Source organism: Cavia porcellus, unplaced genomic scaffold, assembly GCF_034190915.1.
Source record: "Cavia porcellus strain 051 isolate PalLab524CR breed Dunkin Hartley unplaced genomic scaffold, mCavPor4.1 scaffold_8, whole genome shotgun sequence".
In the NCBI taxonomy this organism is placed as follows: domain Eukaryota; kingdom Metazoa; phylum Chordata; class Mammalia; order Rodentia; family Caviidae; genus Cavia; species Cavia porcellus.
In genome coordinates this window covers 9,755,621-9,776,380 of record NW_026947491.1, presented here as the reverse complement: position 1 = coordinate 9,776,380, position 20,760 = coordinate 9,755,621, and the positions used below count along the sequence as shown (strand labels likewise).

Here is a 20,760-nt window from a genome sequence, read left to right as displayed (position 1 = left end):
AACACTTTAAACATTTTCTTATGTTTTATTTTTGAGATAGGATTTCAATAAGTTGCCTAGACTGGCCTCCGACTTACTATTCTCCTGCCTCAGCCTCCCTAGATTTGGGATTACAAACCTTTGCCATTCACTCAACTGAATTTGTTAATGTTTTTGATGCTACCACTTTACCTTGTTTTGACATCTTACTGTGTTTAACTAGTGAAATTTCCATCTAGATCTGAATTTATCCCTGATGATGCTAGGTAATAAAATGGTAACAGGAATGGTCTCAGTTGGGAAAGAAGCACAGTTGATTTTTTTTTTAAGACAGAGTCTTGCTATGTGGTTCAGTCTGGCCTTAAATTCACTATGCTGGCCTTGAACTTGCAGTGGTCCTCCTGCCTCAGCCTCCTGAGTTCTGGGATAACGGGCATGTGCCACACACCCAGAATGCAGTTGATTCTGATTTGCGTCAGTTGTCTTAGAATTTCTACCTGTAGATTTAACGCAGGATGGTTTTGATCATGGATGTGTTTTGTAAGAATGTAACACCTGAATTTTTTTCCATACCAGACAGAGTATCACCAAGATCCTTGATCTCTACGAGTGATTTTTCATAACTACTTAAAGTCTGATTTCATTTCATGATAAATGGCTTTGTACGTAAGAAACCCTTCCATTAATCTTTGTTCATGTGTTTTGTAGGTACCCAAGACACTGGGACTGCTGAGGATGTTAAATGTCAAGCTTCACAGCCGCCAGGGCCAAGAACAGGTAATGCAGATCTGCTTAACCTTGGGTCCTCAGATGCTGTCTGCAGAGTCCCTGCACAGTGGGTGAGGTCTGTGTGAACCCTGAGCATTTTCAGCTGAGTGTGTTTGTAACTGCACAGTATGAGTGTGTGCATTAGCAAGCATTCCTAGAGCTGTTCACTCAAAGTTTGTGAATGTATTAATCAGTCTTTTTGTTTTGTTTTGTTTTTGAGACAGGATCTTGCTAAGTAGTATGGGCTGACCTTGAACTTGCTTATGTAGCTCAGGCTGGTCTTGAACTCACAATGATCTTTCTGCCTCAGCCTCCTGAGTGCCAGGGTTCTAGATGTGTGGCACCACGCCTGGCAGTATGTATCAATCTTAACTCAAAAAATACAAAGAGAAACCATAGCAAATGAACTTATTCCTCTTGGTGATGGATGATACAGCCTAAAGAACTGTAGAGGCATCATATGCCATTCTTATTTTATCTTAAAAACTTACAAAGTTTTCATCTTATCCAAATTTTTGTTTACTGTTAAAAAAAAAAATCCTCTCTAGATGTGAGATCACTGGTGCTCCAGGGGAAGAGAACCCTGCAGTCCAGGGTTTTGGATACTTCCCTTTGAGTTCCAGTGATGGGCCTAGGGACTGACCCAGGAGAGTCACATCCCCTTCCTTTGTTGGGCAGAATCATGGGGCCTGGCAGTTGTACCCCCGCATATTCTGTACTGAACCACAGGGAAATGTGTGGAGAGCGCACTGCTGCTGTGTTCTCATGCATCGTGGTACTTAGGCCTTGAGCTCGGGGCCTGCCTCTGCTGTGGACTTCCGCCAATCAGTGGTTCCGGACAGCTCTCCACTGTCTGGCGCTGGGCTGGTGACACACTGGGTCTGGAAAGCGAGTTGCGCTGTCTGTGGTTAGAACCTGGGGTTGCTCTCCTTGCGGATGCAGATACACAGAGCGCATCACTCACCCACCAGGGCCTTTGTCGGTTCCCTCTGCCCTTTGGCTCTGTGCTCTCCTGCTCCTGTAGTGGTGTGTAGGCCATTCCTCTGCCTGTGTGATTCTCCTTAGTAATCCCAAAGCCACTTCAGCTTGAACAGTGTTCAGAGGAACGCTGTTGTGCATAACCAAGCAAGAATGTGGCATTTCAGTGTTAGTTCATCTTGTTTTGTTTTATGTTTTGAGACAGGGTCTTGCTCTGTAGTTTAAGCTGGTCTTGAACTCACTTTGCAGCTCAGGCTGGCTTTGAACTCATAGCAGTCCTCCCACCACAGCATCTTGGGTTTAGACGCCGGCTCTCTACATGGGGCACTGTTCACTTGTTCAGTAGCCTCACTTTGAGCAAGTTGTGATAGGCTGATACTGGACAGGCCAGTGAGTGCTGTGAACCTCCTCAGGCGTCTGCAGTGGACAGCCACAGATCTCAAGCCCTGCTTAGCCTGCAGGGTGCCTTGCAGTAAGTGCTGTCCACTGCTGTACCTTGCAGAGTGTCGGCGTGCAGCAGAGAGGCACTCACCTGCAGGGAATGCCTGGCTGGAAGCAGGTCATGGTGACAGCACGTGTCCTTGGGACTCCTGCTTGCCTGGGTAGAGAACCCCCTGGCACTTGCTTTTGGTGTTCCCTGCTTATGTTATGTGACCAACATAGTAACAGTGATACTCAGAACAGGAATCATTTGGGTTTGCTGCATAGGGCTCTTTATGTCCCATCTGGTACTCAGAAGAAACAGTTGATTGTGAGTTTGGCATGTGGACTGGCAGAAAGGAATTGGCTAGGTATCAAAAGCACCAGTTTGCCTTCTCCACCCCCTCGGGGGGAGCCCACTGCTGGCCTTCCTTTTGGGGAGGCTTTGGCTCCTTTGCACACTGTCAGGGTCCTCCATGATAGAGCAGAGGCAGGGCAAGCGAGTAGTCTGTCCGTGTATTTGATCCTGCGCAGCGCACTGGGCTAGAAGCTGGAGTGTTTGGCTTTTTAAGAAGACCTTTTGCGTTCAGTGTGCTATGCCCAGTGCTTCCCCCTAAGCATGTGCTGTCACGCATGTTGCCTCATTTGTATCAGTCTTATCTGTGGAGATGGCTGGTGCTTGCCAGAAGGGCTGGGGATCCTCTGAACACTTCCTCACTTTGGGCACATCATCTGATGAGCAGGAGCCTCATGGTCTTGTGGGGCACTGGCATTGCTGGGAACAGGACCCGTGTGCTGCAGCGTCTGGACACAGGCTTGGCCCAGTGGGTGCAGACAGGAAGGGGCAGCCTCAGTCAGGGGCAGTTCAGCACTTTCTTCTAGCTCGTCCGCTGACTGGTGTGTAAGCTCTCAGCGAGCTAGCTGAAATGGAAGCCAATATGTATTCTTAAAAATAGCCAAGATTCTAAGTTACTTTTTATCTCTGGAAGAATGAACTATCTTACCATTCAAAGGTGGTGGCAGTTATGTTTCTTTTTTAAAATGTGTTCCTCCGAACTATTATTTTTTTAGGGGAGGGCATTACTGGTAATTAAACCTAGGTACCACCAAGTTGCAGCTATGGGTCTTTTTTACTTTAATTTTTGAGACAGGGTCTTGCTAAGTTGTGCAAGCTGGCCTCAGATCTCTATTTGTCCTGCTTCAGCCTCCCAAGTAGCTAGTGCTAAATACACACCATGACTCGTGGCCTTAAGTGTTAATATATTTTTAAAAGGGACCTGCTTTTCTACATAGAATCATGCTGTTACTATGTAGTTCATTTCATACTATTCACTTGTCCAGGTATACAGTAGGCTAATAGATTGGACAGTATTAGAGGTTTAATAAATCAGACAGCCGGGCGTGGTGGCTCATGCCTGTAATCCCAGCACTCTGGAGGCTGAGGTGGGAGGATCGTTGCGAATTCGAAACCAGCCTGGGCTACAAAGTGAGCTCAAGGCCAGCCTGAACTGCATAGCGAGACCCCATCTCAAAAAAGACAAAAAATAATCAAACAGTTAAGACAGTGATTATCATATGATCAACATTTGGTGAATAATGTTGGTGACACCTGTATTAATCCATCAATTTCATTATATTCATAATCATAGAACTAATAATTAGCAGTTTATTGGTTCTTTTCAAATTGCAATTTAATATACCCCAAACTCATATGCTGTAAATGTTCAACTTCTGATTGGCATGTCTTACCTTCTGAAGAGTATTACTCAGAGTTACTTATATTGCTTTGTAAAAGATAGTGGCTTGGAAATTTTTATAAATTTTTGGACAGGGTTTTGCTGTGTATCCTCCTGTCTCAGCTTCCTGAGTGTTGTAATTACAGAAATGGGCCACCATGCTGGCTGCCTTGAAATTTTTAAAAATCTTTTTTTCTTTTTATTTTTATAGTGTTTTTGTTATTGTTATAGTGTTATTAACTAGACTTTTGTGGAAACTTTTTCTTAATTTGAAGGGCACCTTTTCGTTTTTTGTGATCCTGGGAATTGAACCCAGACCCTTTGCACTGAGCTACATCCCAGCTCTGTTTTTGAGGTAGGATGTTGTTAAGTTGAGCAGGCCAGACTGGAGCTTGGTGAACTTTTGTCTCAGCCACCCAGAGTGCTGGGTTTCAGTTGTGCACCATCATGCCTGGCCTCTTCCCCCCACCCCCTGTACCGGGGATCGAACTCATGGCCACATGCTTGCCAGGCAGACACTTATGCTGCTGAGCTAAATCTCCAGCCCTTTTTCTTTTTTTAAAACTAAACTTCCAACTTGAAATGGGCTAAAATGTCCACTGACCTCTGCGAAGCAAGGATTTACGTGTGTCAACTGTAGATTCTGGAATGTGTGAAACAGTGCCTGGTGTGTGTGATATTTATTAGTGAAAAAGTGATATTCCTTAAGTGTTTGTGGGCTGTTGGAAGAGCTGTACTTATAAAATTACCTTATAATGATCTGAAGTTTCTTTGTTTAAGAATATGTAGTATTTCAGGATGTTTTGAATGTATACAGTATAATTCGTTACTTTCATTTTAACGTAAGTTGTATACTTAGAAGATGTAGGAAACAAGAGATCACTGATTTTTGTTTTATGAAGATGGTAGGTAATTAAAGAAAGTGAGGTAGTTTTAGCTAATACAAGGATTTGACATTTAACATTAAAATCCCTCTCAAGAAAGTACGAATAGAAATTTTATAACGATATTTGAAAGAAGGTACAATTCCTACTCTAAATGTTGCTGCCAATAATTAGTGTTTTTAGTTAAGAGAAGATGGTTTGGACATTTGAGCTTATGCTTTAATGGGAGGAAGAAGGTATAAGAAATCCCATTAAACAAATGCGTGGCTTAATGACTTTTTGGGGAGCAGCTTTTATGGAAATATGCGCGTAGAGTACAGTTCACTCATCTAAAGTGTACAGTTCATTGGCTTTTAGTATATTCACAGGAGACAGTCAATTCTGGTTACAGCTTTGTTACCCTGAAAAAGACACTGTACCCCTTCACCATCCCTTGTTACTGTGGGCCCAGATGTCAGGGAATTCCATTCTTCTGAACACCAGCCCCACTGAGAACTTGTGACAGCGTTCATGTAAAGTGGTATTTTTGGTTCAGTACATGTGCAGATTAGACCCTGTGAAGTAGACAGCAGAGTCCTCTAGGAGGGCCCCTGTTTGTGTGTGCAGAGCATATTCACAGTGAAGTGGGGGCACCGCACCCCAGGGAGTGGCGGTAACTGGGGTGGTGTCTGCTTACCCACAAGCTGTGCTCTGACTTTGTGGTTTTCATGCAGGACGGGATTTTCAAGATGAGCCTCTCTCCAGATGGGAGCCTGCTTGCCACCGTCCACTTCTCAGGGAAGCTGAGTGTCTGGGCTGTGCCGTCCCTGAGGCAGCTGCGTGCGTGGGAGCAGCGTGAGCAGGTGGGTCCTACCTTGGTGTGGTGCCACGTCCTATGTCACATGGCTGTCCTGCCCCGCAGGACCTCGTAGTGTTGGTTGGTAACACTGTAGGACAATGAAGGAAGCACACACAGAACAACCTGTGTCCAGTTCTAACTGATCATGCAGTGCTGTGTACTAGGTGTCATCTGTGCATGGCATGCACTCCTTTTTCTCCTTGACATTCTCAGCCTCCAGATGAAGGTGTGAAAACTGCAGCAAAGCCCACATGGTCAGGGTTGCAGGCTCAGACCCTGAAAGGTTGCAGTTCTTTCCAGATCTTGCAGCACTAGTGATGTGCTTACTTCACGCTTCAAGCAAGTTTCCTCCTTGTCTCGCCATGGTGACGGGCACTGACATTGTGCAGTGTGTTGGAACGACAGGGTCGCGGGAACACATGACTTTGTTGTTCAGTAACGGAGAATCCATCTCTTTCGGGTTTAATTTACAGGGGGACTGAAAGGGCTGCTCATACAAAGCCCTGCAGCGTGCCTGGAGTGAAGTTTAAACAAAAGCTTTCCTTCAGCTTGGTGGAGCTGATTGGTTCGCGTTTGTGTCCTCAAAGGTGAATTCTCTCCCAGTGGTCCCAGATGTGACTTGGCAGGTAGCTTCACCATCTGTTGTGGCTCAGGCTTCCCGAATGCCTGGAGCAGGTCGGTGATGTAATAAAGACAAATAGTATGAGGCAAATGGTAGAGGGATGGAGGAAGTGGTTCTCCATTTTCCAATGCTTCACATGTTTCAGTTGATTCCTTAGGTGCTGGTATTCTTTTCACTTTTGTGAAGACACTTTTGGAAGATTTCCCCATTGTAGTTCCTTTCCTCATTGCTGAGACAGAATGTCCAGCAGCCAACGTTAAAGGAGGAGGAGTTTATCTCAGCTCATAGTGTGTAGAGGTTCCACAGTCAGCTGGCTCTGCTGCTGAGTCAGCAGGGTTGCTTGGCACAGGGGCATTGCAGGGGAGGAGCAGTTCATGGTGTGGCAGGGCAAGGCAGAAGGCAGTAATCCACAGCCACAAGCAGACTTGCCTTCTTTCTGTCCCTTGTATTCTATCCAGGCTACAAACCTATCAGATGGTGCCACCCACAGCCAGGGTAGAGGACCCTTAATCCCAGCATCACAGATCCTAATTCAGGCACCTTTGAGATTCCCCACCTATGACTGCCTGAGGCTTTGGGGACCATCTAGACACAAGCTATAACAACCCCTATTCAGTTGCTGTGTTATACCTCTCTCACTCACTGGACCTTAGTTGAAATGGAAGCAGTGATTCTGGGCCTGCAGCCTTGCCAGCCACAAACAAGGCACATCCCCTCTGTGCTGCAGTCAGAGTGGGTGTGCTAATGTCCTCCCAGCAGAAACGGAGCATTCGCATCTCAGAGCAGCTCGGTGCCCTGGCTGGGGAGGGGCTCTGCTGTACTCACAGGGCGTCTGTTCCTTGAGTTCATATCACTCATGCTCCCCAGGGTGTGAGATGTGCTTCAGACCCACATTCAGGAGAAAGCCATTGTCCAGTGGTGAATGGATCCAAAGACACCGTAAGTTCTTGGTTAGGAGTGTGGGCATGTGGAAGCACCCTGCTGTTCCTTCTGAATTACAGAACGTTTACATTGGTGCAGTGTGTTTTCAGGTGGCAAAACTCCAAAGAATAAGGGCGCTCATTGCTGCTCCCTGTTCTGTTTTCTTAAATTATTTTCTTTCCCCTAAACGAAGTATTGATCAGCTTCTGAGGCACCTGAAGGTTACACTTGTGGACGTCCTCGGGTATTGTGCCCGTCCTGGGAGGGCTGTGCATAGCAGATTGATAAGCAGCCTTTGCTATTGGCTTAGGTTCTAGGGACCCTTGTTCACCCGCAAAGATTAGTTGCGTCTTGTGGTCCCTGTGGGCACACACTCAGCCTTTTTTATTGGTGAAGCCTTTTATTCTTTGTCATTAGATTTATTTATTTGATACCATTGTGATTTCTCTTTATTGTCATTTATTGACTAGATTTTATAGTTGTTCTACTCAAAAAAACATAAAAACTGTTTAAAAATCTCGCAACCTGGGTGTGACTAAGTGAGATTTTGTCAAGAGCTTTACACACACCCCCAGGAAAGTACCAGGGCGGGAAATCAGGGATTTTCAAAGTGGAAAGATAGGCAACTGCTGTGTCCGTCATGCCTCGGTGGTGTCTTCTGCACAGAGACTCCTCAGACACTGGCGCCCTTGGCCACTGAGCCGCCATCCCTGGCGTGATCGCTGCTCCCCAGCAGTCCTCAGGTCCCGCATCCATTGTAGCAACCAGTGTGTCCGTGGGGCAGCGGAGGCAGTATGGCTCTTGGGCTGGTGGTACCTCTCACGGGGAGTCTGGGGGATTACACAGAAGCTGCTCCTAAGCTCCTTGCGACTAGCGGTTTCCCATGAGATCCTGAGTGACCAGGAGGAAACAGCTGCCTGGAGTCATGGAGGGGGAGCCTTGGTTGCTGTCACCAAGGACACTTCCTGGGCCGTGGCCATGGTCCCCATCACTACCCAGCATGCCCTGCCAGTTCTAGCCTTGGCAGAAACTTTAGTCTGAAGTTGGGAACATGGAAGGTATTTACTTTTATCCAGTTTTCCCTAAGAACCCTGAGGCTGTGTAGTGTCATGACACTGGTTCCCCTGTGCAGCTTCCATTCTCCCCGAGTCCTCCTCCCTGTTCCCCGCTGTTGTCCGACTCTCCTGTGCTCTTGAACCTGTGATTTGTTATAAACACACCGTGGATGTTGGGACCTGGCAGTCACCTAATCTTAAGGATGTTTAAGGATGAGCATATGGCAAAGAATAAAGGACAGTAGACTAATATGGGATACAGTGGTCCAGAAAGGTCAGAGCTCTTGTGCCTCAGACAAAGATGTCTCTGAATTGTCCACAATTTGCTGGGTATATAACATTAGAGGTATATAGAAAAGTGCAGGAATAGCTGAGGTAAAAGGCCACAAAAGAGAACAGGGCCTTGTGAAGGTGGATCCAAGACATTCCACGCAGCACAGTCTTCACCTAGTGAGAGAGTTCTTTAAGCTCTAAGGTTGGCAGCTTTTGCTCTGGAGTTCAGAGGCAGAGTCAGTGCCCACAACTGTGTTGTCATCCTGCCTTCAGAGGCGTCACAGGGTCACAGGTGCTACTGGCCTCTACCATGACCGTTGTCATAGAGTGTTCTGTGTCTGCATGCCAGCTGCTGGCTCTTTAAGCAGTTTGCTTGGGCCTGGGATAGACTCATACGTTAACAGAGAAAGCCAATTGATTAATTCTAAAGCCTGCTCAGTGCTGCCTCAGTGTGGTCTCCGTCACAGGATGTCAGCTTCTGCACACGCACTAGGTGCCTGCAGAACACTTGTCTCAGACCACTGCAATTTAGTGGGATGGAAGTGCATCGGAGTTTCTCGGGTAGTTTACAGAGTGTGCATGCTTCTCAGCATCTCATTCCTTAATGAGTACTGTTCTCGCTTGGGTCTGCGTTATACAGCAAGAAAGCAGTATGCCAAGCTTCGATTTCATGTCCCCGATTCGTATGCCCATGCCCTTTCTGTGAGCAGGTGAAGGCATAAATGCACAGAGACATGTAGAAGAGAGCTTCTTTGTTAGGCTGGTGAGTGCCACCATGTCCAGCACACACTTGCATCCCCACAGTGAGTTTAGGAACATTCATTTATGTGTAGTGGGTTAGGAGTTACTTTTTACATGGTGTTTTTGTTATTCAACAGTGTATAAAAGCCCAGGGATAAACCCTTTTTCTCAGTGGATGTAATACAGATTTCTTAGGCCCTGGCATATGTGTGCAGCTCCATGTGCCCTGAGCCAGGAAAGAGACTTGTGAAGCTGTCCTTGGTAAGCCTGTCACTTCGTAATAGGGGTTGGGGCCCTTGGGATAGAGTGCACAGAGGTACCCTGAGTTTTCTAACTGTATCCTGGGAATCTAGCACATTAAATTGAATATTTTACTTTGGACTTTATGTATTACTAAAGTCATGCGTGCTGTAGAATGTTCACAAAAGCTTATATATATAGCGGTTCTATAAGATAGAATACCTTGTCCTTGTATCTGTGATGACATGGGATTCCTGATTTATGAACATGTGGGCTGTGAACTTTCACAGATATGAACGAACCTCACATTTACTCTTTTTATGCTTTATGTTGTGAAAATTTGCTAGTCAAATGTTTGTATTTTGGAGACTTAGTGTATTTATGTCAAAGGTGTATTGTCAGACTTAGCTATGAATCCAACTTATAAGTGTTCTCCTGCAAAGGAACTCATCTGTAAGTCGGGACTTACTGTGATAGCAAATAATAAAGTTCAGCTGCTTATTGAATCTCTACTTAGCTCTTGAGCAGGAAGAGTGGACAGTCTCAATCTTTGCCTTTAAGGTATTTATAGTTTGAAAGGGAGATGGTAAACAAAAGATTAAATAGCATGTTAAGATTATAAAAAGATAACTGTCTCACTAAGTTGCCCAGGCTTGGCTCGAATTTTAGGTCTGCCTGTCTCAGCTTCCCAGAGTGCATGGATTATGGGTGTGTGATGCCTCTCCTGGCTTAAGATTCCATTTTGATGCAGGTTTTCTGACTTTGTAAGCTGACTCTTTGTTTCGGAGTATCTACTCACAGTTTCTACATTTGGTCCCAACTTTTATCTGGTATCTGAGGTGTCAGCATATGAGGTGATTGCAGTGCGACACAGGGCTGTCTCCTGGTGTCTGTTGAGTGACAATCTTTGGCTCAGGTGAGTGACTCATTGTGTAAGGGACTCAGAAGTGTGGAGCTGCATGAGGATATGTGAACAGTGTCACATTGCCACTTAGCAGAGCCAGAGGTGTTTGTGTGTCGTGTCGCCGAGTTCCTTTACAGATGGAACTGAGCTAGCCGCAGCCTTTTCTACCCAGGCAGGACTGAGGGGCTGGGCCGGCCAGGGGCAGAGCTCTGCATCTCTTGTGGCCTTGCTTGCCAGAGGCTGTGGTAATACATTCAGGACCTCAGCAGGTGGGGCGGAGCTGAGGACTCCCTGTAACTTTGCTGGAATGGTAAACACAGCTTGTCTGGCCATTCTTCGTGCAGTTTGCTGCTTTGTTAGTTTTTATAATATGCATTGTGCCACTGAGCATTTTCTCTATAAAACCTAATGATTAAAGATGGTTGTGGAGGCACCTATTCTGATTTACTTCTATCCAGTTTGGGGTTGATTAAATACCTCAGCTTTCACTGTCAATATGAAAACCCATCTGGCCAGAAATCTGTGAGTGTTAAATTTTGTTCATGTCTGGAGTAGACTCACATTGTTTACATGATTTTCATTTCAAATATTTCTCATATGTTTGTATCTTTACATGTTGTGTTTGGCCTTCATTTTTCTCTAAGAAAGTTTATTTTTTTGCCTCTTCATACTTCTCTTCCTTGTTGGTATTTTCTCTTTACGCCTAGTAGGTGTTAGCCTAATTCTGCTGAGGGCAAGTTAGGGAAAGGGAAGCAGGAGGATGGCAGTTTCAGGAGTCATCTGGGTGGCTCCCGCAGCTGTCTTCACACCTTTGCGAACTGTGAGCTCCTGGAGAATTGGCACAGACTGTGTCTCACCCATGGGCTGCAGGAAGCAGCATCGGTAAATATTTGTGGAATGCGAAAGCACAGGAAGTGTTTGGTTTGGGAGTGTTGGCCGCGCAGACTTCATTATATTTGGATTCTGGTGGTTCAAGACGTTCAGCAAATCCAGTCCTGTCCAGAGCAACACTACTGTCACCCCATGGCCTTCCCCGCTGCATCCTCCTCTTGGAGCCTGCTATCCTGTGAGGCCTCTGTGGTACGTTTGACTGTTTGCAGACGTGTGGCAGTGGGGTATGTTGGGGCAGAAGGCCCAATTGCTTTCCTTACCATTTTCCTCAGGGTCACGCCATGCTGCACACAAGAGACAAGAGCACGACTTGTTTGTTTAGTAACAGATGATTTTCTCCAGCTCACCTGAATGTAGAAACAGAAGTTTTACTTTCCTGACCTGGCATCACTCCAGGCTGGCACTATGAGGGCATAAAACACTGTTCCCTCTCTATGCTGGCCAAGTACCATACATTGGGCGTCCTGTTCCCAGCCCCAGCAAAGCCATGAAGCCATAGGTGGGCTTCCTCACCGATGAACCCAGCACCCTTTGGATTCTCCAGATAGTGGTTCTTCAGCTTGTTGCGTGGGATCCCTTGGGAAATTTCAGTATGCTCTGTGTGTCTTGTGCAAGGCTCAGTTGTTATTTTGCGGTTGTTGGGGAGGAGTCGGGATTAGGTTTCCTCCATGTGGCTGGTGTGCTCCAGAATGGGTAAAATAGGTGCCTGGGCATTGTGGATGCTCATGGCTTGTGCAGGGGCAGTCACAGCCTCAGAAATTAATTTGAAAGAGCCTTGAAAATGACCAAGTAAGATACCAGTTTAGTTGATTGCTTTCTGTAACATGTACCTTATTGGATTCTAATTCTTTAAAACTTCATCTTTTTTTTTTTTTTTTTTTTTTTTTTTGGTGTTTAAGTTAGAATGTCTCATTTTTTCCTTTGGCAGATAAATTACCTTTCATTGAAACCTTTTTTTCTGGTAAAGTTTAAAGATTATGTCTTTGTTCTCAGGGCTAGCGCTAAGTGAGGTGCAGTAGTAAAGGTTGGGAAGTTTTTTTAGCTGATGGGAAGAAATAGATTTCCTGATGTTCTAAAGCATGAGCTATTAATAAGTTGGCAATAAAATATGTATACTTTCTGCATTAGATGACAAAGTACATTTTGGTTGATTTCTTTAGCAAACAGTTAAAATGTATTTCTTTTTTTTTTTTTTTTCCAAATCCATTTTATTTCAAGAGAAAAAAAAAAAAAAACAAACTTTCAAAACATACCAATCAGGGGGCAGCATACATGGTGCATTGTCATCCCCAAATCATTCACCCAGAGCATAAGACATCTGCATACAATGTCCTCTTTTACCTCAATCCCACCCTTTTTAAAAATTAATCTATTTTTTTCTTACTTTTTTTTCAATTAAGGGAAAACTAAATTAAAAAATAGCAGGATATAATATAGTAACTTTAAAAAAATTTTATTTAAGGAGAAAAAAACAGAAAGAGTACAAGTTATACAGAATTTCAGAAAAAATAAACAGTCAGAAATCACTAGTTAATTACATATTGTCATCTTAGAAATAGTTGTTGAAGTTACAAAATTAAAGCATATAGAGGGGACTTTCAAACAGTGAGACTGCAAACAGTTTTGTTCAATGATCCAACAAAACTCAGTAATATGGTTATCTATCTTATACACTTAAATATACATGTAGTTGGGGGCTGGGGATTTAGCTCAGCGACATAAGCGCCTGCCTTGCAAGCAGGCAGTCGTGAGTTTGATCCCTGGTACTGATCAAAACAAAACAAAACAAAATATATATATATATATATATATACATGCAGTTATATCCTTTAGAGCACTTTCTTTTCCTTTCTTTTGTACAATGACAGTTACACATTTTGGGTTTTATTACTCCCACAGTTCTTATTACTTTTTTTGAAGAGAATAAAACCAACTGTGACGTTACAAAACAGAGTCTGTCAAATCAAAAGGATGGACATAATACATACTGTAAAAACAAAATACAAAGTGGTCTACATTGGTTACCATAATGCCTCTTGCTATCTTAAAAAGAATTGCCTATATCATCAGTTATAATAAAATTGAACAAAACAGTAAAGAACAAAACCTTAAATATTGGAGACATTACAGGACTTCAAAAGAAGATAATAGTCAACCACAATGGGCGTCGTAATGAATCTTATTGTCTTCAGTTGTTGCCTATATCCTCGAACTTGGTAATATCAAGCAAGACAGAATAGAGGAAAATCAGTCAAAACAAGATGGTGAGAGCAATACAGGGTTTCAAATCAAGTTAACAGGAAATCAAAGTGGGTTACTATAATATATCCTGCTATTTTTATTTATTTTTCCCTTAATTAAAAGGATAAAAATGAAAAAGTAGATAATAAAAAGGAGATTAAGATAAAAAAGAGGGCATAACAACAATACAGCGCAGGTCAAAACATAGCCATTTAAGCAAAATAGTGTTTCACCACAAGATAATCTCGACATAAAAGTAGTTCCCATAGTGTCTCTTCCCTTAAAATCCTTGGGTATAATTTCGTATACTGTAGCATCAAACATATCATGACAATGTAAAACTGTTCAAGAGAATGACAGTATTACAGGGTATTTAGAATCAACTAACAGAAAATGAACAATGGTTTCTGTATAATCTCCTTGTCTATAAAAGTTTTAGTTTATATTATCACATATAATAAAATCCAATAAGATACAAAAGGTTAAAATTAAAAAATAGCAGGATATATTATAGTAACTTTTTTGTTTTCCTGTTAACCTGATATGATCCCCAATATTGCTCTCCCCATCTTGTTCTGTCAGATTTTACTATATTCTGTTTTGTTTGATAGTATCAAGTTTGAGGGTATAGGCAACCACTTTGAAGGCAATAAGATTCATTAAGATGCCCATTATGGTTTGACTATTACCTTCTTTTGAAATCCTGTAAGGTCTCCAGTGTAGGTTTTATCGGTCTTGTTCTGTACTGTTTTGATCAATTCTAATTATACCTGATGATATAGGCAACTGTTTTAAAAAATAGCAAGAGGCACAATGGTAACCATTTTAGATCACCTGATATTCTATTTTTACATCATGTACTATGCCCATCATTTTGTTCTAACTGACTGTTTGTTTAGCCACGTTAGGTTTTATTCTCTCCAAAAAAATAATAAGAATTGTGGGAGTAAAAAAACCCAAAAAGTGTAATTGTTATTAAAAAGATAGGAAAGGAAGGTGGTCTAAGGGATATAACTGATGTATGTTTGAGTGTGTAGGATGGAAATCCATATTACTGAACTTTTGTTGGATCATTGATCGGCACTGTCTGCAATCTCATTGTATGAATGTTCACTTTACATGCTTTAATTTTATAATTTGGACAACTATTTCAAAGATGACAATATGTAACCTACTAACTAGTGATATCTTACTGTATTTTTTCCTTGAAATTCTGTATTATTTGTACCCTTTTACTGCTTTTTAAAAAATTTTATTTCCTTTCTTTTTTTCTCTTTAAATAAAAATGTTAAAAAAAGATATCTGCATTCAATTGTCTGAACAAGCACAAATCTTTCATTTCAACGAACTCAGAGAAATCAGCAGTATAACTACTTTAACTACTTTTTATGTACATGTTTATACATATATAATACATATACCTGTATTGTTTCTTTCAGCTTCTTACATTACTGAGATAAAAAATGTTGATTTATCTCACTTATGAGTGTGCATCCATTTACCTATAAAAGTCTCCAGTTTGCCATTCTTTATGGTGGAGTAGTATTCCATTGTATAAAAATACATTTTTAAAAATTCATTCCGCAGTGGACATTTAGGTTGTTTTCAAGATTTAGCTATTACAAATTGTGCTGTTATAAACATGTGTATCACTGTGGTATGATGTTTTTTAATTTTCTTGGGAAGATACCTAGAAGGGGGATAGCTTGTTTGAACAAGACCTCTAGACCTAGTGTGTTGAGGAATCTGCACACTCATTTCCTCAGTGGTTGTACACAGTCTCCACTCCACCAACAGTGAAGAAAGGTTTCTTTTTCCTGACAACTCCTCCAGCATTTGTTATTGGTTGATTTATTTAATAACAGCCATTCTTTCATGGGTAAGGTGGAATTTAATTTGTATCTCTTGAATGCAACATGTGAACATTTTTTCACATACTTATTTGCTGTTTGTATTTCTTCACCTGAGAAGTGTATATTCGTCTGAGATGCTCATTTTTTGGTTTTTAAATCTGGGAGGATTGATTTTTTGAGTTCTTTGTAAGTTCTCTATAGTAATCCTTTGTCTGGTGCAGCTGGCAAACATTTTTTCCAACATTGTGGGTTATCTCTTCACTGTTGGTGGTTTCTCTTTTGCAAAAGCTTTTCAATAGGGTGAGACCCCAGTTGTTGGTTTGTTTTGATAGTTCCTGTGCAATCTGGGTTTTGTTCTTTGCCTACACCAATGTCTCCAAGAGTTTTACCTACTCTATCTTCCAGCAGATTTAATGTTTCTTTTATAATATTAAGATCTTTGATCTATTATGATTTTAGCTTAGTACATGGTGAAAGATATGGGTCAAGTTTTAATTTTTGGTGTGCGTAGAGCCAGTTTTTCCAGCACCATTTATGAAAGAAGCTATCTTCCAGTGAATGTGTTTGACACCTTTGTCAAAGATAAGGTGGCTTAGTGTGTCTGGAGTTGTTTGTGAATCTTTTAATCTGTTCCATCGATCTTAGGGTTGGTCTGTTTGTTTTGCCAGTATCATGCTATTTTTATCACAGTTTGTTAGTATAATTTCAAGTCAAGGATTGTGATGCCTCCTGTCTTGTCTTTGTTGCCCAAGATTGCCTTTGCTGTTCTAAGGACTCTTTAAGTTCCAGATGAATTTTAGGATTGTTTTCTCTAATTCTGTGAGATATGCTATAGGAATTTTTTTTTTTTTTGTCTTTTTCCTTTTTATCGGTACCAGGGATCGAACTCATGACTGCCTGCTTGCAAGGCAGGCACTTATGCCACTGAGCTAAATCCCCAGCCCCTGCTATAGGAATTTTGATTGGGGTTGCATTGAATTTGTATAACAGTTTTGGAAGTATGGCCATTTTCACTGTATTGCTTCTTCCTACCCAAGAGAATGGGATATCTCTTAGTGCTGATTAATATCCTCTTGTTTTGAAGTCCCATCAAGCTTTTGTTCTTCTGTCTTCATCGGTTTTAACGTGTTGTATCTTATTGGATTTTATTATATGTGATAATATAAATAAAAACTTTTATAGACAAGGAGATTATACAGAAACCATTGTTCATTTTCTGTTAGTTGATTCTAAATACCCTATAATACTGTCATTCTCTTGAACGGTTTTACATTGTCTTGATATGTTTGATGCTACAGTAATACGAAGTTATACCCAAAGATTTTAAGGGAAGAGACACTATGGTAACTACTATTATGTCGAGATTATCTTGTGGTGAAACACTATGTTGCTTAAATGGCTATGTTTTGACCTGCGTTGTTTTGTTGTTATGCCCTCTATTTATCTCAATCTCCTTTTTATTATCCACTTTTTCATTTTTATCCTTTTAATTAAGGGAAAAATAAATAAAAAATAGCAGGATATATTATAGTAACCCACTTTGATTTCCTGTTAACTTGATTTGAAACCCTGTATTGCTCTCACCATCTTGTTTTGACTGATTTTCCTCTATTCTGTCTTGCTTGATAGTACTAAGTTTGAAAGTATAGGCAACAACTATGAAGACAGTAAAATTCATTGTGACACCCATTCTGGTTGACTATTATCTTCTTTTGAAGTCCTGTAATGTCTCCAATGTTTTGGTTTTATTGGTCTTATTCTTTACTGTTTTGTTCAATTTTATTATAACTGATGATATAGGCAATTCTTTTTAAGATAGAGGCATTATGGTAACCATTGTTGATCACCTTGTATTTTGTTTTTACATTATGTATTATGTCCGTCCTTTTGATTTGACTGACTCTGTCCTGGTATGTCACATTTGGTTTTACTTTCTTCAAAAAAAAAAAAAAGTAATAAGAACTGTGGGAATAATAAAACCCAAAATGTGTAATTGTCATTGTACAAAAGAAAGGAAAAGAAAGTTCTCTAAAAGATATAACTGCATGCATGTTTAAGTGTATAAGATAGATAACCATATTACTGAGTTTTGTTGGATCATTGAACAAAACTGTTTGCAGTCTCACTGTTTGAAAGTCCCCTCTATATGCTTTAATTTTGTAACTTCAACAACTATTTCTAAGATGACAATATGTAATTAACGAATGATTTCCTACTGTTTATTTCTTCTGAAATTCTGTATAACTTGTACCCTTTTTCTGTTTTTTTCTTTTTTCTCCTTAAATAAAATAAAAAAAGAGAGAGAGAGAATGGGATATCTCTTCATTTTCTAATATCTTATTCAATGTGCTTTTTCAGAGCACTGTAGTTTTTAATGTAGAGGTTTTTTATACCCTTTGTTAGATTGATTCCTAGATATTTCATTTTTTGTGTGTGTGAAAAGTGTTGTTTCCCTAATTTCTCTTTCAGTGAGTTTGTTTTGTGTACAGGAAGACTATGATTTTTGAGTGTTGACTTTGTAACCAGCTCTGTTACTGAATTTGCTTATTAAATATAGTAGTCTTTTGATGGAATTTTTGGGGTCATCTACGTAGAGTTTCGTATCATCTGCAAATAACGATAGTTGAACTTCTTTCTTTTCTATCTTTATTCTTTTTCTTTCTCTTGTCTAATTGCTTCTGCTAAAGTTTCCAGGACCATGTTGAATAAGATTTGAGACAGTGGACATCCTTGTCTTGTTCCTCATTTTAGAGAGGAACAAGCTTTCATTTTTATCCATTTAGTATGGCTTTTCGCAAATTGAAATAAAGACCATCTGTTCCAATTTTCTGTGTGTTTTTTTTCTTTTATCATTAATAAGTGCTGAACTTTGTCAAAAGCTTTTCTGTATTTTTTGAGGTGATCCTATGATTTTTGTCCTTGGCTCTGTTAATATAGTATATTACATTTATGGATTTATATATGTTGAACCATCCCTGCATCCCTGGGATGAATCCCACTTGATCATGATGTACAATCTTCTTGACAATTTGCTGCAGTCTGTTTGCCAGTATCTTATTGAGGATTTTTGCATCAATGTTCATTAGAGAAATTGGCCTGTAATTCTTTTAGTTGGGTACTTCTCTGGTTTTGGTATCAGAGAATTAATGCTTGCTTCTAGGAATGTATTCAGAAGTATTGCTTCCTTTTCAATTTCATTAAAGAGTTTGAGAAGTTAATGGTGTTAGGGTTAAATTTCTTGTAGAATTCAGTAGTGAATCAGTCAGGGCCTGGCCTTTTCTTTGTTGATAGGTTTTTAATTATATCTTTGATTTGTTTTATTAATACTGGATTATTTAAGATTTTTATATCTTGATTCAGCTTTCGTAATTCATATGTATCTAGGAATCTGTCTATTTCTTCTGTATTTTCCATCTTATTAGAATATATGTTTTCAAAGTAGGTATAGATGATTTTCTGGATTTCTGCAGGGTCTGTTGTGATTTCACCCTTTTCATTCCTATTTGCATGGATTTGAGTCTTTCCTTTTTTGGATAAGATTGGTTAAGAGTTTGTCAGTTTTATTTAATCTTTCAAATAACCAACTCTTTGATTCATTGGATCTTTGCTTTTTAGTCTCCATTGTGTTAATTTCTGCTCTGCTCTTTATAATTTCCTTCCTTGTATGAGGTTTTGACTTAGTCTTTTTTTGTAGAAGTTTAATATTTATATGTGCTTGCACTGTTTTCCTGATGTAGGTATTTAATACTATAAGTTTTCCTCTTAAGATTGCTTTCATTATGTTCCACAAGTTCTGATATGATGTATTATTATCATTCAACTGTAAAAACTGTTTAAGTTCTTATTTAATTTCAGCTGTGACCCATTGAAGGGTGCAATTAATTTCCATGTGTTTATGAGGTTCTTATGGTTTCCTTTGGCATGTGTTATAGATTAAAAACTGGCGGTCAACTTAACACCAGTGGAATTAAATCACCATGATGCTGAGCATAGATGTTCCACCTGAGGAAAGTTGCCAGCAAAAATAGAGACATGGAGAAGAAGAGAGGCATTGAGGCAATGAGGCATTGTGGGTTTCACTAAGTGTTGATGTTTCAGCTGTTGGTTCTCCTGGAGGAGCTCTTTCCTTACATTGAGTATTACTTCCTGGCTCTGGAGGGGAGGAGGTATGCCACTTAATCTCCAGGACAAACTTGTGCTGACTTCCTGGCATCACTTGACTGTGCTTGTTGTTGGAGGAGCTTGGGACCTCTGTGTTGCTGAGGATGACTGTGGTGCTTTTCAGGACAGCTTTGGTCTTTGTTTTGAGCATGACTTCTTGCCTCCAGCATAGAACCTATCAACCTATCAGCACAGCTCCTTCAACTCCTTCAACTCGCTTCCTTTCTAGCTTCCACTGCTGACCTTTGGGCCTTCCCAGCACAGATTGGTAAAAGAGACTGGTGTGGGTCCTTCTTTTGGGCTCTAGACCTCCAGTTGGACTTGTGGGAGGCACTGTCATGAGTTCTGGGTCTTCATGTGGACTCATGGAAGACATTGCTGTGGGATTCAATTGGTTGAATTGGTTGAATATTTTATGTCTTTGGTGTTGTGGATAGATTTCTTACAGTTCCTTATGTTAACTCTTGGGTGAACGTCATAAAATAATATTATAAATTCCATGTCCTGATTTTAATTGTTCTCTGCACAGCCCCTGACTGCAACAGCATGGATTTCCAAGCTTATTACACTATGGTCTGATAGTATGCATGGGATAGTTTCAATTCCTTTGCATTTACTTAAGCATGTATTATGAGTCTGTATTGTGCATTTTGGAGAATATCCCATGTGCAGCTGAGAGGAATGTGTATTCTGATGTTGTAGGGAGGAACACTCTAGAGATATCTACTAAGTCCATTTGTTCAAAAGTTTGATTTAGTTCTAATATCTCATTATTGATTTTTTTTGTCTAGTTGATCTTTTTGTGACAGTGGGGTATTGAGGTCTCCCAAAACAGTTGTGTTAGGGCTTGATTTTTCATGTCCATTAGTAATTGTTTTATATAGTTGGGTGCACTAGTATTTGTTGCATATATATTTGTGATTGTTATCTCTTTCTCTTGGATTGTTCCCTTTACAAGGATGTTGTGATTTTATCTCTCTAAATCAGTCTTGGCTTGAAGTTCACTTTGTCTGCAAATAGAATAGCTACCCCTGCTTTTTTCTGGATTCTGATTGCATGGAATATTGCTTTCCATCCTTTGAATTTCAGTCTGTGAATTTCTTTTTGAGTTAAATGTATTTTTGTATGTGGCATATTGTTGGACCTTGCGTTGTGATCGTTCTACCAGTCTGTGTCTTTTGACTGGTGAATTAAGACAATTAACATTGATGGTTATAACTGAAGTGTATTGACTTCTCCTTGTCATGTTGTTTTC

At 40.7% G+C, this 20,760-nt stretch overlaps 1 protein-coding gene across 10 annotated transcripts in view; it reads left to right on the top strand.

The window, feature by feature from the left end:
• Positions 1-20,760, top strand: part of Nbas (NBAS subunit of NRZ tethering complex) — a 222,990-nt gene that overhangs the window by 37,561 nt on the left and 164,669 nt on the right. For all 10 annotated transcript variants that reach the window (XM_063254316.1, XM_063254312.1, XM_063254314.1 and 7 more), the window contains 2 exons: positions 688-756; positions 5,479-5,607. In XM_063254316.1, coding sequence (XP_063110386.1) covers positions 688-756; positions 5,479-5,607 — 198 coding nt within the window. The remainder of the gene's footprint in view (positions 1-687; positions 757-5,478; positions 5,608-20,760) is intronic.